This window comes from Emys orbicularis, chromosome 13 (genome assembly GCF_028017835.1).
Source record: "Emys orbicularis isolate rEmyOrb1 chromosome 13, rEmyOrb1.hap1, whole genome shotgun sequence".
Classification (NCBI taxonomy): Eukaryota; Metazoa; Chordata; order Testudines; family Emydidae; genus Emys; species Emys orbicularis.
The window spans coordinates 7,423,847-7,439,655 of NC_088695.1; the positions used below are offsets into that span (position 1 = coordinate 7,423,847).

General features: G+C 51.7%; 1 protein-coding gene across 1 annotated transcript; it reads left to right on the forward strand.

Moving 5' to 3' along the window:
• The first annotated feature begins 6,035 nt into the window (after nucleotides 1-6,035).
• Nucleotides 6,036-15,182, forward strand: LOC135887855 (zinc finger protein RFP-like). Its single transcript, XM_065415629.1, has 7 exons — nucleotides 6,036-6,467; nucleotides 9,854-9,949; nucleotides 10,552-10,782; nucleotides 11,418-11,440; nucleotides 12,174-12,289; nucleotides 13,740-13,799; nucleotides 14,662-15,182. The coding sequence occupies exons 1-7, from the start codon at nucleotides 6,051-6,053 to the stop codon at nucleotides 15,180-15,182; spliced, it is 1,464 nt and encodes a 487-aa protein (XP_065271701.1). The 5' UTR covers nucleotides 6,036-6,050.
• Nucleotides 15,183-15,809: the final 627 nt, after the last annotated feature.

A 15,809-nucleotide genomic window follows, 5' to 3' on the forward strand; every position in this document is an offset into this window, starting at 1 on the left:
TCATTAATGGGGAAGAAATTCATCAAAACTGGTTACAATATTCAGTGCCGAAGGACTCTGTGTTTTGCTTTTGCTGCAAGTTGTTTAGAAATCAAGCAAGTGGTACTGAAAATTGTTCGAAGGACTGGAAAAACATATCTTCAATTCTCTATTCTCATGAAAGAACTACAGAGCATTTGGAACGTTTTCAAAATTGGAAAGAAGTTGAATTACAATTGAAAAAAGGAAAAGCTATCGATGAAGAAAATTTACATGTGATCAAGGAAAAAGAATATTGGCAACAAATATTAGAGCGTCTGATTGCTTTAGTGAGAGTTCTCGGTGGGCAAAATTTAGCATTCCGTGGCCGAGGTAGAAATGAAAAATTATACAGTCCAGGTAATGGAAACTTTTTAAAATGTGTTGAATACCTAGCTTTGTTTGATCCAGTCATGAAGGAACATCTACATAAAATAACTGATCATGAAACACAGGTTCATTACTTAGGAAAAAATATGCAGAGTGAACTGATTGAAATCCTAGCAAATGCCATTAAAAAGAAAATTGTAGAAGCTGCCCATTCTGCAAAATACTTTTCAATAATGGGAGAGTTGCACTGATGCTTTGAAGCCTCTTCCCTATGAACTTGGAAACATTTGTGTTGCCCCAATTGAAATTTCTGATGACACTACCTTTACTGGATCATCTGGCAATACGGCACGTTCAGATGCAGAAGCTCTTGGAAATGGCCTTTCCAAGTTCAAAATTGTGACTTCAGCTGTGTTATTCACGGCCTGAGTTTCACAGCTAGATTGACCGAACCTCTGGTGTAGACAATGGAATTCTGCCGGTGACCTGGCTACGGCCTCTCTGAAAGGAAAAACCACTTTCGTTAATGCAGGAGGCATCTACGCTACGGCACTTCAGCGACACAGCTGTAGCGCTGCTGCAGTAGTGACTGTAGCGTAGACATACCCTTCTTCTTCCTGAGGCCTGGTCTACACCTACAATTTAGGTTGGCCTAGATACAACGCTCAGCTCTGCGAAAACTTTCACACCCTGTGTGACGTAGCTAGACGGATCTACCCCCTGATGTAGACGCAAATAGGTCAATGGAGGAATTCGTCTGTCGATCTAACAGCTGCCTCTGCCAGAGACGTAGTGTAAACACACCCTTAGACTGTGATCCGGAAAAGCCAGCACTGTAGTGAGGAAGCCACCTAAGCCAGCCAATGGGAGACGCCAATGAGAGGGGCAAGTGCTAAGGCCTCCCTGCACAGAGGTAGACACCTGCTTAGCTGCACACCCCATGGCTGGAGGAGGATGTGAGGGTCATGTCACGTCACCTCCCTTATTGTAGTACACCACTGGGATCACTAGAGTTACGGATGAGACCAGCTTTCTGTTTAAAACTTGACTATTGTAAGTGCACTAAGATCAACACCGTCCCTCAGTTTGCCTGGACGTTTCATGTGCCCTGGGGAGGAGCATGGTCAGGCTGGGGGCCAAATTGGAGGCCAGTTGACAAAGGGTTCCCAAGATACGTCTCCCTGGTAAAACAGCTTCTCTAAAAGTGGATGGCTTCTACTAACATTTGTGTTCTCTGATAGAGAAAATCCCAGGGTGGAGCGTTTTGCTTCAACGTCTCACTCACTGGAGGGTTACCCTTAGAGAGTGTCTGGGACCAGGGTTGCCAAGTGCTGAAAATATGTGTTTTGGACAGTATAGAAAAAAATTATGGACAACCAAACTTTTTTACGCACACGTTCTTATGTGATATAAAGATGGCTCAAAAGGACAAAAGGGAACAATATTCAGTGGTTTTATTCCTACATCACAATAGCAATGTTATTCTGCTAGTTGAACCTACTTACTAGCCACATCAGCGTCCTCCAAGTTCTCCAGTTTGTGATCATACACACACATGCCCATTCATGAGCTAGCATCCCCTCTTGTTGCTTTTCAAAAACACCTGAGCCCATGAAGCAGTATGGCAGGTAGGACAGTCCCACGGTGGGCGGGGAAACAGCCACGGCCCAACTGCTGCTGGGGTGGGGGCGAGCTGAACAGGGGTCGGGACGGGGCAGAACTGGCCACGCCAGCCAAAGCATAATCATATTTCCTATTCCAGCAATGCACTTACTGAGTTACTCTCAGATCTCTGCCTCCTGGACTCCAATACCCCTCCCTCCACTGGGAAAAGTTCTGAGCTGTCTCTCCCGAAGTCTCACCTGCAGGAATTCACTCACTGGCTGTTGAGCAGTCCCCTCCATCTCACTGATCAGCTCACTGGCACAGGGTATTTCCTGGAAAATTTGCTTTGTATTTTCAATTCTTTCCACAGTCTCTGGGTCCAGCTCTCCCAGCTGGGCCAGTAGGAGTCGCTCTTGTTCCTCCCGGATATGGTGCAGTTGCTGAAAGTAAGACACAAGTTTCTGCCTTTCAGCTTCTGTCTCTGCCTGTAACATAGGAACAGGAAGAGAGCAGGGCAGGGACATGGGCAGACTCCAGGGATAATTGAGAGACTCTTGCATCCATAGGACAGATCAGATCATTGTAAGCCCTTGGGCTTTCCTGAGAATCTGCCTTCAGTTCAGTGGGAAATTCCCCCGTCACTTGCTGTTCCTGCAGCACTTCCAACCCTGGATATGCAAAGCAGCTGAAGCTTGAGCCCCGCCATGTGTGTGGGGCTGAAGACGAAGCCCTGTTGTGTGGAGATGAAGTCACGGAGGTCAAATAAAATCACATTATCCATGACCTCCGTGTTCCACTCGTACCCATGGTTATCATAATATTTTTTGTGGTCTCGTGACACCCACACCCACACAATAGCCTTGCAATCCGTTTTTGGGTCAGATCCCTCCAGTTTGCAAAACACTGGCTTAGAGGTTAGCGCACTCTCCTGAGTAGTGGGGGACTCTTGTTCAAATACTTCCTCCCACCCCCGGCAGGCAGTGGGAGCATAGGCGCTGACTGTTATTTTTCCCCGGGGGTGCTCCAACCCCGCTCTGCCCTGATGCCACACTCCCACTATGCCCCTCCCCTGAGGCCCCGCCCTTGCTCCGCCTCTTCCCGACCCCACTCCACCTCCTCCCCTATGTCCTTGCCCTCTGTCTGCCTCTTCCCGCCCCTGCTCCAACCCCTCCCCGAAGCCACAGCCAATCTGCAGCTCGCTGCTTTCCACCCTCCTCCAGGCACCTCCCCTAGCCACCAAACAGCTCATTGGCAGCCCCACAGAACAGCTGTGGCTGGTGGGTGCTGAGCACCCCCTAGATTTGTTCCATGGGTATTTGAGCTCCGGAGCACCCATGGGGTCGGCACCTCTGCTGCTTACAGTCATGGGAGTGAGCAGTGACCAAGTATAAACAGCGACTTACAGTGAGACTTAGCCCACGTCCTGCTGTTAATGGGCAAGTCGGTAAGGCCTAAATTTACAGCAGTGGCCTAATTGTGGGTGTCTCGTTTATCTCCTCGAAATACAGGAGTTCAGGGCACGTGTTCCACCTGCATTCACAGCTGCAGCCGGAGTCAGTGGGCACTGCGGGTGCCCAGCCCCTTGGAGAACCAGCCCCTCAGCACTTAGGTCAGGACCCAAATTTGGACCCTACATCAAAAGAGATTCTTGACATTTGGACCCAGTCCATCATTGTGCTCTGGCTCCTGTGCCGGCTAGCACGGCTGTTTGTGCCTCCTCCCCAGCAGCTGCAGGCACAGGGAGTGCTCCTGGGAGGGGGGGGGGGAGGGGGGTTGGGGCACGGACAGGCTGGAGGAGGGAGGGGTGGAAAGGGATAGAGGGGTGTGGCCAGGGTGAAGCTGCACCTCTTGTACTCTGCACCCTGGCAAAGCCCCTTAGAACCATTAAACCAGGGATGCGGCTCTGGCTGGAGCTCAGAACGTGCGTAGCTGCTGCTAAGGTCTGCACTGGCCCTTGCAGCCACTGATAGGGGCCTGTTGAACCAGCCCTTTCCCTGCCTCAGTTTCCCCATCTATACAATGCCTGTGTGTCTCTTCACATTACAGTCTATGGAGGACGAGGGCCCCATGGTGCTGAGCTCTGAGCAGACACTGAGGAAATAGACCCAAAAAGCTTACGATTCAGTGTCCCGATCCTGAAAGGTCTCAGCGTCCCAGTGATGCCAAAGGGACCGAAATGGGTAAAGTTACAGTCACAATTTACTGAGAAAGGGGCAGATCACAAAAATGCCCCCCCAGCTGTCTGACTGAATGTCTCTAAGTAGCCAGCTGCACACGGTACATCCGACAGCCAGGGGAGAGAAATGACAGGTACTGAATGTACCATTCCAGTCTTTTTCCTTTCCGCAACCCTGTACCGATGCACTGAATCTGCTCCACTCTGCAATGCTGAGTGAAGACCCAGGTACCTGAGACAGCAGCAGGGGAAAGGTGTTTGAACGATGCCTGCAAATCTCAAGCCATGCGGAGACCAGCAAAAGATCAGCACTTCACTCTGCTGAGTTGCAACATCTCTATTAACCACATTGTTAAACTGCTGCAACACTGGAGCCGGGTAACTAGCTGCATCTCGAGCAGCATCTCTGCACAACACGGCTTCCCCACCACAGCTGAATTCCCTCTCCTTGTCCCTGATGGCGGCTTCCCAGACTGCCCCAGGCCTCCTCAGTCTGTCCCCACATCCCCTCCTGCAGCCGCAATGGGCAAGTGGCCTGAGAGGTCTCTGTTTATCCCACACCATGTACCCTGCAGGCCCCTAGTCCGAGCTCCCCTCACACCAGCTGCCCTCGGCCATTGGGCCCCAGCCAGAGCCGGTGCAAGGATATTTTGTGCCCTAGGCGAAACTTCCACCTTGTGCCCCACCTCCCTCCAGAGCAATTTTCCCCTGGAGGGAAAAATTTGTGGGTGCAGAGCCCCTGACCTGCCCCCTCACCCCAGCTCCCCTTCGCTTCCGCCTCCTCCCCTGAGCACGCTGCTGCATCCTGCTTCTCCCCGCTCCCTCCCAGCGCTTGCTCTGTGAAACAGCTGTTCACACGGCAAGCCTGGGAGGGAGTGGGGGAGGAGGAGGAACGCAGGGTGCTTGGGGAAGAGGTGGGGCCAGTGCGGGGATTTGGGGAGGGATCCAATGGGGCAGGGAGGGGGCAGAGTAAAAAAATTTGGGGCTCCACTTTTTGGCACCCCAAATCTTGGTGCGCTAGGCAGCAGCCTAGTTCACCTAGTGGTTACACCGGCCCTGGGCCCTCACCTGGGGGACAGGATCTTGGTTTCTGTGCAGTCCCAGCCTCTCTGCTGGGACTAACAAATGGGAGCAGGCCTTGCTGGGTGTGGTTGTGTTACAGGCAGGGTCACCTGCCCCCTAGGGCCCAGGCTGAGATCCCAGCACATTCCACAGGCCCCTGAGCCGCCGTCAGATGGACTTTCAGCCTCTGTCCGTGTAGTGGTGGGGGAGGCACTGGGTCATTGCCCTGGGGGTGCTGCTGGGGGAGGGAGGAGATTTACCTGCTCACAGACAATTTTAACAGTTCTAAAGCTTCAACTTTTTGAATCTCAGTGTCTAGTGTCATTAAATAGTTCTGGTCTGACCAAAATATTGTCTGATCCCCCCATAATTTCCCACAACTGTGAAAATTTTAATTGGAATGAAATGCTTAAATAATTGTCATGCAGCTGTGAAAGTTTAAATCAATAAATATTAAAAAATGCTTAAAATAAACATTATCTGTCAAATTATATATCATAAAAAAAAATTCTGCCCAGTCTGACTATCACTCCTGACACACAGCTCCTGCTCCTGCAGGCTCATCCCCACAGGGGGATGCCTCAGTGACCCTCCACACCAGCACAGGGGCTGATTGGAGGCCAGGAGCCCTTTGGGGTTTTAATTACAGGCTAATTTCACTGAAAGTTCCCTGTCACGGGTGTGACTGTACATTTTTTCACTAAAGCCTCCAGGGGTGAAATTGGCTGTGTCGTTCCTGCTCAGCAAACAGCAGGAGTCCGTTTCAGGCAAGGAAACACCCCCTTGCTGCTGCAGGCGGGGCATAGTGTGAATTCAGGAATTTGAAACAAAGACTGTTACAAACTGCCCAGAGGGAGCCATGGCTGCAGAGAACCCCGTGGAAAGTCTCCAGGAGGAAGCGAAATGTCCCATCTGTCTGGAGTATTTCACAGAACCTGTCACTCTGGAGTGTGGGCACAATTTCTGCCGAGCCTGCATCAGCCAGTGCTGGGAGGGATCCGCTACAGCCGCCTCCTGCCCTCAGTGCAGAGAAACTGTGCAACAGAGAAACCTCAGGCCCAACAGGCAGCTGGCAAACATGGTAGAAATCGCCAAGCGGCTGAGTTTACAGGCAGCAAAGGGAGCAGGAGGGGACGGGGTGTGTGGGGAACACCAGGAGGCTCTGAAACTGTTCTGTGAAGAGGATCAAACCCCCATCTGTGTGGTGTGCGACAGATCCCGGGCTCACCGCGCTCACACGGTGGTTCCCATACAGGAAGCTGCCCAGGAGTACAAGGTAGGGAACTGCTGTCAGATTTAATGGTTTATCTTTTGGGTTTTAATTACAGGCTAATTTCACTGAAAGTTACCTGTCACGGGTGTGACTCTTCATCCAGCTCTGTAAAGTCTTCATTCTACGGGAGATGCTGTAACAAAATTAATGATCTGGCAGTGTGGCAACAGAGGCAAAATATCAAGTCTTGACAGCAGGATCTACCCCACCCCTTTCCCGAGGCCCCTCTCGTTCCCCACCCCCGAAATCCCTACTCGCTCTATACCCCCCTCTCCATTGCTCACTTTCACTGGTCTGGGGTGGGGGTGCAGTCTCCAAGCTGTGGCCAAGGGGTTTGCAGTGTGGGAGGGGACTCTGGGCTGGGGCAGGAGGGGGTCTGGGGTGCTAGCTCCAGCCGGGCGGCACTGACTCACCTCAGGCAGCTCACGGTCGGCAGTGCAGCCGGGCTAATTAAGGCTCCCTGCCTGCCCCAATACTATATGCCACTCTCAGAAGGGGCAATGTGCCCCTGTGGCCCCTGGGGGAGGAATGTAGCTCTGCATACTGCCCCTCTCTACAGGTACCACTCCTGCAGCTCCTATTGGCCACAGTTCCCCATTCCTGGCCAATGGGAGCTGTGGGGGCGGTGCTTGCACGCAGAAGCCATGAGCAGAGAACCCTGCCCTCACCCCAGGCTGCGGGGGCATGCTGGCTGCTTCTGGGGGTGCCGTACGGCTGGGGCAGGCAGGGAGCCTTAGCAGTAGTGGGCAAACCCGCTGCGCCGCCGGAGATCGTGATCGACTGGGAGTGTCTCCAGGATCGACTAGTCAATCACAATCGACCGGTAGGTGACCACTGGTCTAGGTAGACCGAAGATGGGAAGGGAAACTGAGGCACAAAGCAAGGCAGCAAGTTGCCCACAGTCACCCAGCCTGTCAGTGACAGAGCTTAGCATAGAACCCAGATCTCCCCACACCCAGTCCAAGATGCAAACCACTTTGCCATGCTGCCATCTTAGCATCAGCCCCACCGAGTGATGAAGTGTGTCCATTAGGAGGGAGAGACGCCTTGATAAAGGTCCCAGACCCACCAGGGAGAGGTGGTTTCTCACTGGGATTCTGAACTCCTGTGTTGCTCCATGAGGGATTAAACTCAGATGCTGGCCTGCACTAGAGGAGATCACTAGGCTAAACACTGTATGAGACCCTGAGCACCTTCAGTCCGCACACAAAAGGGCTCCAGACAGCTCAGGTCCATGCCAAGTACCACTGGGATTAGACTGGATTGAAGCAAAACTAACCGTAGGCTGGAGCTGATCGGTGCCAGTCAGGCTGCTCCTTGCCCATGTACACAATGGAACAGGTCAAAGTGATTCCTTTAGTCCCACCAGGCAGTCTTTTGAAATCTCCCAGAATGCACTGCTTCCAGGATCTTTACCAAGGAATGGAACTCTGGGTACCTGCCCAGGAGGCATTGCCACAGAAAGGGTTTAGGACAGCACTGGGGCAAACCCCAACCCGTTCTTTATACACATCTGCATCATGTCTAATTAGGGTGATCACTGAGGCATCCACAGAACATGCCTGGGCCCGTCCTCACCAGTATCAGTCGATCTGTGTAGGCCCCCCACTGCTTTTTTCAGCGTGCCACCCACCTGCATCATTCTGCATGAAGGTGCCACCCCAGCCCCACCCCCACCCGCATGGGTATCATAGAATCATGGAATATGAGGGTTGGAAGGGACCTCAGGAGGTCATCTAGTCCAACCCCCTGCTCAAAGCAGGACCAATTCCCAAATAAATCATCCCAGCCAGGGCTTTGTCAAGCCTGACCTTAAAAACCTCTAAGGAAGGAGATTCCACCACCTCCCTAGGTAACCCATTCCAGTGCTTCACCACCCTCCTAGTGAAAAAGTTGTTCCTAATATCCAACCTAAACCTCCCCCACTGCAACTTGAGACCATTACTCCTTGTTCTGTCATCTGGTACCACTGAGAACAGTCTAGATCCATCCTCTTTGGAACCCCCTTTCAGGTAGTTGAAAGCAGCTATCAAATCCCCCCTCATTCTTCTCTTCTGCAGACTAAACAATCCCAGTTCCCTCAGCCTCTCCTCATAAGTCATGTGCTCCAGCCCCCTAATCATTTTTGTTGCCCTCCGCTGGACTCTTTCCAATTTTCCCACATCCTTCTTGTAGTGTGGGGCCCAAAACTGGACACAGTACTCCAGATGAGGCCTCACCAATGTCGAATAGAGGGGGAATGATCACGTCCGTCAATCCGCTGGCAATGCCCCTACTTGTACAGCCCAAAATGCCGTTAGCCTTCTTGGCAACAAGGGCACACTGTTGACTCATATCCAGCTTCTCATCCACTGTAATCCCTAGGTCCTTTTCTGCAGAACTGCTTCCTAGCCATTCGGTCCCTAGTCTGTAACAGTGAATGGGATTCTTCCGTCCTAAGTGCAGGACTCTGCACTTGTCCTTGTTGAATCTCATCAGGTTTCTTTTGGCCCAATCCTCTAATTTGTCTAGGTCCCTCTGTATCCTATCCCTACCCTCCGGCGTATCTACCATTCCTCCCAGTTTAGTGTCATCTGCAAACTTGCTGAGAGTGCAGTCCACACCATCCTCCAGATCATTAATGAAGATATTGAACAAAACCAGCCCCAGGACCAACCCTTGGGGCACTCCGCTTGAAACCGGCTGCCAATTAGACATGTCACCATTGATCACTACCCATTGAGCCCGACGATCTAGCCAGCTTTCTATCCACCTTATAGTCCATTCATCCAGCCCATACTTCTTTAACTTGCTTGTCCTCCTGCATCCTCAGTCTCCTCCTCTCCCTTTTGCACCAGACAAAGCCACGTCCAGTGCCGAGTCCCTACTGGACAGGGATATTGGTCCACAAAACTGGGACTGTGCAGCTTCAAACCAGACAAATGGCCTCCCAGTGTCTCATGGGGTTTGCCCTGATGCTTAGACCAGCTCTTCCCAACCAGTGCAGTCCCCAGGGGTTCAGGGCTGAAATCCCAGCCCATATTGAAACCCTGGTGGTTTCTGGGATTTGTATCACTTGGTTTGTTAAACCTTCTACAAAACAGGTTTATTGGTTCACCCCCATGTGACTCCAGTGCCCTGTTATGCTCTGTACCACTAATCAGTTCACAAACCAAAGCTTGGTTATAATTGAGATCTCTCTCTAATTACTAAAAAGACTGAACCGGAATTGGTAACAAGTCTGAATGTGACACGCACCCAGTCTCCATTAATGAGGTCTCATCTCCTTGGTGGCCCTGATGTCACAAAGCGATTAGAACCACAGTCATCTTGGGTTTGCAAAAACACCCACTTCCAAGCACCTCTCAACTATCCAGATGAAACCTCCCAAATCATTTCTCTTTCTTCAGGAAAGAATCCAGGCCCATTTGAAGACTCTGAGGGAAGAGAGAGAAAAACTGTTGGGATTGAAAGCGACTAGAGAAGGGAAGAGAGAGAAGTATCTGGTAGGTGCCAGTTGTTATGAACCAGCAGGGACTGGCAGTGGGAGGTCTTTTTGGAAGCAGACTCCTGTGTGGTCTTGGAGACCGTGGGCTTGTGTGTGTTTCTCCATGATCATGGATTGCTGGGTTAGATTCATGTGTAGACAAGCCCTAAGCTTCCATTTCAGTTGATGAGTTAATGTCTAGCCCTTGTGGCTTTCACAGAAATCCCCCCAAGTGAACTGAATGTCACCTGTGAAGTGCTGTCCCCTGTGTCTGGTCATTTTGTGTGTTTTTAAAATTTTTGATTCTTTTAACTCCCCTGGCATCTATGTCAGTGTAGTGCTGAGTCCTGCCTCCTGCTGCTCTGGGTCTGAATTTCCAGAGACCATAAATAACAGAAGATGCTGACCATGACAGGCATGGGAACATCCCTTTCAGAGGAATACAGTGGCCAAAGCGGAAGGCGTGAGAGAATCCCCTGCCTAGTACCCACAGAATAGAGTCAAATGTCAGAAATCTTAGGATTTTCAAAGAAATTCAGCTTCCTGCACACTCAGCTCTTCATGAAAGGACCCCGGGCTCCATCCATGTCCCTGATCAGCCCTTGCCCTATTTTCATACAGAAACAAACACAAACCGAGAGGCAGAAGATTGTGTCTGAATTTCAGCAACTGCGGCAGTTCCTGGAGGAACAAGAGCGACTCCTGCTGGCCCAGCTGGAGAAGCTGGATGAGGAGAATGTGAAGATACAGAATGAAAATGTCAGTAAACTCTCCGAGCAGATTTCCCGTCTCAGTGAGCTGATCAGTGAGCTGGAGGGGAAGTGTCAGAAGCCAGCAAGTGAATTCCTGCAGGTGAGACTGAATGAGAATCACAGGTGGGTGCTCCTGGGCAGCCAACCCCCCAGCTCAGTGCTGCCCACCCCACAGCCCTGCCGATCAACTCCTCCCACTCCCTCCAGCACCACCAGCCTGCTGCGATCAGCTGTTCCACTGTGTGCAGGAGATGCTAGGAGGGAGTGGGAGAAGCGGGGGTGGAGTGTGCTCAGAAGAGGAGGCGGGAAAGAGGCAGGGTGGTGGTGAAGTGGGAGCGGGAAGAGTTGGGCTGAGTTTTGTCATTGCGGGAAAGGGTGGAGTGGGGGTGGGGTTGAGCACCCCCAGGGACAATTGGAAAGCGGTGCCTGTCATTAGAAACATGCCAGATCCCCACATGGGGAAGGGAGGGCTCCTGAATCATAAGCACTGGAGTCCAGCAGTCGGAGACTATGGTGTAACTCGGCGTGTGCATTGCTGACATGTGAATAACTATTATTCTTTGCAGAGTCACAGACACAGAGATATGAGAGATGGAAAAGCCCCATTAGCTCAGGGAATCCATGGCCCTGGGGCCAGGGCAGGGCCTTGCTTCACCATATTTGCAAAATCTCTTCCCTGAATTCCTGTGTGTGTGTCAGAGGGGACTGAAATTCTTTTGTCTCTCTCTTTTCTAGGATATGAGAAGCACCTTGAGGAGGTACGTGGCTCTCTCTTACTCCCCTTCGCACTTCACAATGCTGGGAAAGAGCTTGGTGGTGCTGTTAGCACTGCATCTCCCCAGGGGTCTACAGCAAAATGTGTGGGGAAGGTCACTTGTTGGATACGAATCTCTCTGATTAACTTCATCTTGAGGTTCTCACCCTTGTATAGAAGACTCTGGAATTCTCCATTCAGTGATAAAGACTGACCTCAAGTATTTCCTAGGGATGTCACCTCTCTGAGGGATTGGCTGTCTCAGGATTGTGGGGCTGGAATATGGGCCTGTCACTGCTGGGGCACTGGTCACTATTCAGCCAAGGGCAGCAGTGGAGAAGAGTCTTTCCCACCTGAGGACTATGTGGAGACCTGTGTGGAATGAGCTGGGGAGGGGGGAGTTGGTGTCTGAGTTTAATTCCTAGAAGGCAGATTTCTACAGCACTTCACCTGGGAACCTCCTGTCACTCAGAGCATGGAGGCCAAGGAGTGAATTGGCCACAGAGACTCAATTCCCCTTTTGTCCCCAGAGCTGATCTCTCCAGACCAGAGTTGAAGAATATTAATGAGTCCTTTGAAGGGAAGGTTGCACGGCCATGGGCTGTGTTGCACCTGCTCTGACGCTGGGAGAAGTCGAGGAATTCTAACTCCAGGCCCATTAGAGCAGCGACTCACTAGCCAGAACTTATAATGAATCACACAGTGAAATATAATCACATGAAATTGTTTCTCTCCAGGTGTGAGAAGGGGAAGTTCCAGCAGCCAGAGGAGATTTCTCCTGAACTGGAAGAGCGAGTCAGTGGTTTCTCCCAGAAAATGATTGTGCTATTGGAGACTCTGGGGACGTTCAAAGGTACCTAGAAGGGATCTAGGAATGGAAATTGGGAGGAGCCTCTGAGACTGAGGGAGGACAGTGGCTCTGGCCAATTGGTTCACAATTAGATGATGCTTCTATTTAATTGTTGGGTGAGAATGTCACGCATTTGGGCTCCAAGTCACTCAGGTTGATTACTTCAAACCTTTATTTCTACCAAAAATATGTCTTGCCATGACAATTACTGTTAAAGAAAGAAATGACTCAGACTCATAGACTTTAACGCCAAAAGGGACCATCATGATCATCCAGTCTGACCTCCTGCACATTGCAAGCCACAGAACCTCACCCACCCACTCCTGGAATAGATCCCTAACCTCTGACTGAGTTACTGCAGTCCTCAAATCATGATTTAAAGATTTCAGGTCAGAGAATCCACCACTGACACTAGTTTAAATCTGCAAGTGACCCATGCCCCACAACCACAGAGGAAGGCAGAAACCCCCCCAGGCTCTCTGCCAATCTGACTTGGGAGGAAATTCCTTCCAGACCCCAAATATGGTGGTCAGTTGGATACCGAGCATTTTGGCAAGACCCAACAGTGAGACATATGGCAAAGAATTTTCTATAACACAGAGCCCTCCCTATCTACTGCCCCATCACCATCCATGGGACACATATTTCAAAGGCGGACCCAGCCCATCACTGAGCTGTGGTCCTATACGGCAGCTAGTCATGGCCAAATAGGCTGTAGGGGGAAGGAGAAAGCCCCTCCCCCATGGTCAGGGATCCGTCCAGCACAGGAGCCTCTGGTACCTCCTCCACAGCAGCTGCAGGCACAAGGCGGGTTCCTGAGAGGGCTGGGAATGGGGTGGGAGTGGTGAGGGCGGATGGAAGAGGAAGGGGGGTAGACAAGGGACAGAGCGACATGGGCAGTGTAAAGCTGGGCCTCTGAAACTCTGCACGCTGGCCAAGACAGATGGGGGCCATTGTAATAGGGATGAATATGTCCCATTGTGTCAACCTTCCCTCCACTTCAATTTCCACATTTATAAAATGCTTTTACTATTATTTCTTTTTCTGCCTGTGGAGGACAAGGCCCCGTCCTGCTGCTCTCTGTAGAGACGCTGAGTAAACAGACCCAAGAGCTCACAATTAGAGCCAGGATTTCACAAACTCTCAACATCCTGTTAGTGTCAAAGTACTAAAGTGGGTAAAGTTACTTTTATTCCAAAATCTTTGCAGGCTCTGGGTCTAGGTTACGACAAAAGGCAGTAAGTGAATGAGACAAACCAACTGGGATCTGAAGGGTGGGAGAGGATGAGGAGGGGAAAAGTAAATCTCACTTACAGATTGTGTGTCCTGGGATAGTTGTGAGGCTGCAAGGATGTTGGTTCCATTGCTGGGAGATGCCTGAATGAGAGAGGAAAAAGACGGTTATAAATATGAAATCCTGAAATCTCATCTCCTTTCTCCTTCCCTCCTCCAGACACTCTGCCGTCTGCACTAGTGACAAAAAGAGGAGGATCCCTAGGAAGGTTCAGACAGGGTGAGATTGCAGCTGGAAATTGTCTTTAAATTGTCAGAAAAAGTCTTAATGAGATTGTAGCTAAAGTTACCAACCAATGTGACATCGACCATGACACACACAGCCCTAAAAAGAACACACTGCACAGTGGGGAGCTCCCACGCTGAAGTCACACAAACACTCCTGACACCAACCTTAGTGCTGAGTTCATGCCCATGCTGCTGAACAGAAAAACTCTCCTTGAGAAGCATGTGAACAGAGCTCTCTGCCCTGAGGGCTGACACATGCCTCTGCTTTACCCCGGTGCAGGGGGTCTCCCCCATCCTCTTCTCCAACATCCTGCCTTTCCTCTGGGCAGGGCTGGGCTCTCCCACTGAAGCTGCTTACTGCTTCCTGGATTGGGGAGATGCTCTCCCTGTGAGGCTGTTAACTCCTCCCTTCTCTCTAGACTGAGGATGGGGCTCCCCACCCAATGCCATTGCGTACTCTCTTTTCTTAATTGGCTCGTCCTACTCTGGCTGGGGAGTGGAGGCTGCATTTAGGGGAGGGAGCTTCCCTCTGGGGTTCAAAGCTGGTACCTCCCTCCTCACTAAAACCTTCCTTGCTGTGTCTCTGATGCTGGGAATGGAGCAGCCCCAGCAGAGGGAGCAGGGAGCTGAAGCCTCAGCAAGCAAATGAAAAACTAATGAAGTGGGTCCCATTACACGGACTGAGGAACTGCAGTGACATCCCTGCTCAGTCGCAGGTGCCCAGGACAGAGGCAGCTCCCTGGGATCCAGGCCTGTCCCAGCCAGGACGGGGCTGCTGGGGAGTGTGAGAAATGGTCCCAGCCTCCCCCAGGGCTGTGCTCTGCCCCTAATGCTCTGATTCTCTCTCCCCCCAGTGAATGTGACTCTGGATCCAGACACGGCTCATCCCCAACTCGTCCTGTCTGAGGATCGGAAACGTGTGAGATGGGGAGACACATGGCAGGATCTGCCCAACAACCCTGAGAGATTTGACTCTTGGCGCTGTGTGCTGGGCTGTGAGGGATTCACCTCAGGGAGACATTGCTGGGAGGTGGAGCTGGGGGTGGGGCAATACTGGGCTGTGGGGGTGGCCAGAGAGTCTGTGAGGAGGAAGGGAGAGATCAGCCTCAGCCCTGAGGGGGGGATCTGGGCTGTGGAACGGGACTGGGGGGATCAGTTCCAGGCTCTCACCTCCCCTGAGACCCCCCTGCCCCTGAGCCAGGTCCCCAGAAGGATCCGGGTTTGTCTGGACTGTGACCGGGGGCAGGTGACATTTATCGATGCTGGTGACGAGGCCCCGATCTTCACTTTCCCGCCGGGCTCCATCCCTGGGGAGAGAATCCGACCCTGGCTCCGGGTGTGTGACACAGACACCCAGCTCAGCCTGTGTCCCTGAGACACACAGCAGAGGGGGGAACCGGAAATCAGCCTCTCTAGCCTCATGGACCCCAGACTCTATGACCTTGGAGGACTCCCATCTACCCAGCCCCTGGCGCCTCATCTCTATGACCCCTGGAAGCTCCTCCCCCTCCCTATCTGCAGTCCCAGGAATGGGAGGGGGGAAGAACCCCTGGGGCTGCAGAGGGGCCCTGAGGGGCAGAGATGGGGGCTGGGCAGGGGGTAGCACTAACAGCCGGGCAGGGGACAGGCAGCTGTGGGGGTGGCAGGGACACACCATGAATCAATCTGGGTTTGGGGGGTTGGGGAGAAGCAGCAGCAGCAGGGAGCATTTTGTACAGATCTGTGGGATTAGATCTCACTTGGGTCTCCCAGCCAGAGCTCCTGCTGCAGGGGCCCAAATCACCTTCCCCTGTAACTACAGAAAAGCTGGTAACCCTGTAATTGTCACAAAGGGGGGGGAGGTGGAGATGGGTGCAGATTGACCAAAAAAAAAAAACCCTTTATATAACCTTAAAAAAAATCATCATTGGGTCAGTCTCATGATTTAAGTCCTGATGTTGGCAGTTCTGGGGGAGGCAGGGACAGGGCAGGTTTAACCAGAGGAATTAGAAGAAGCAAGAAA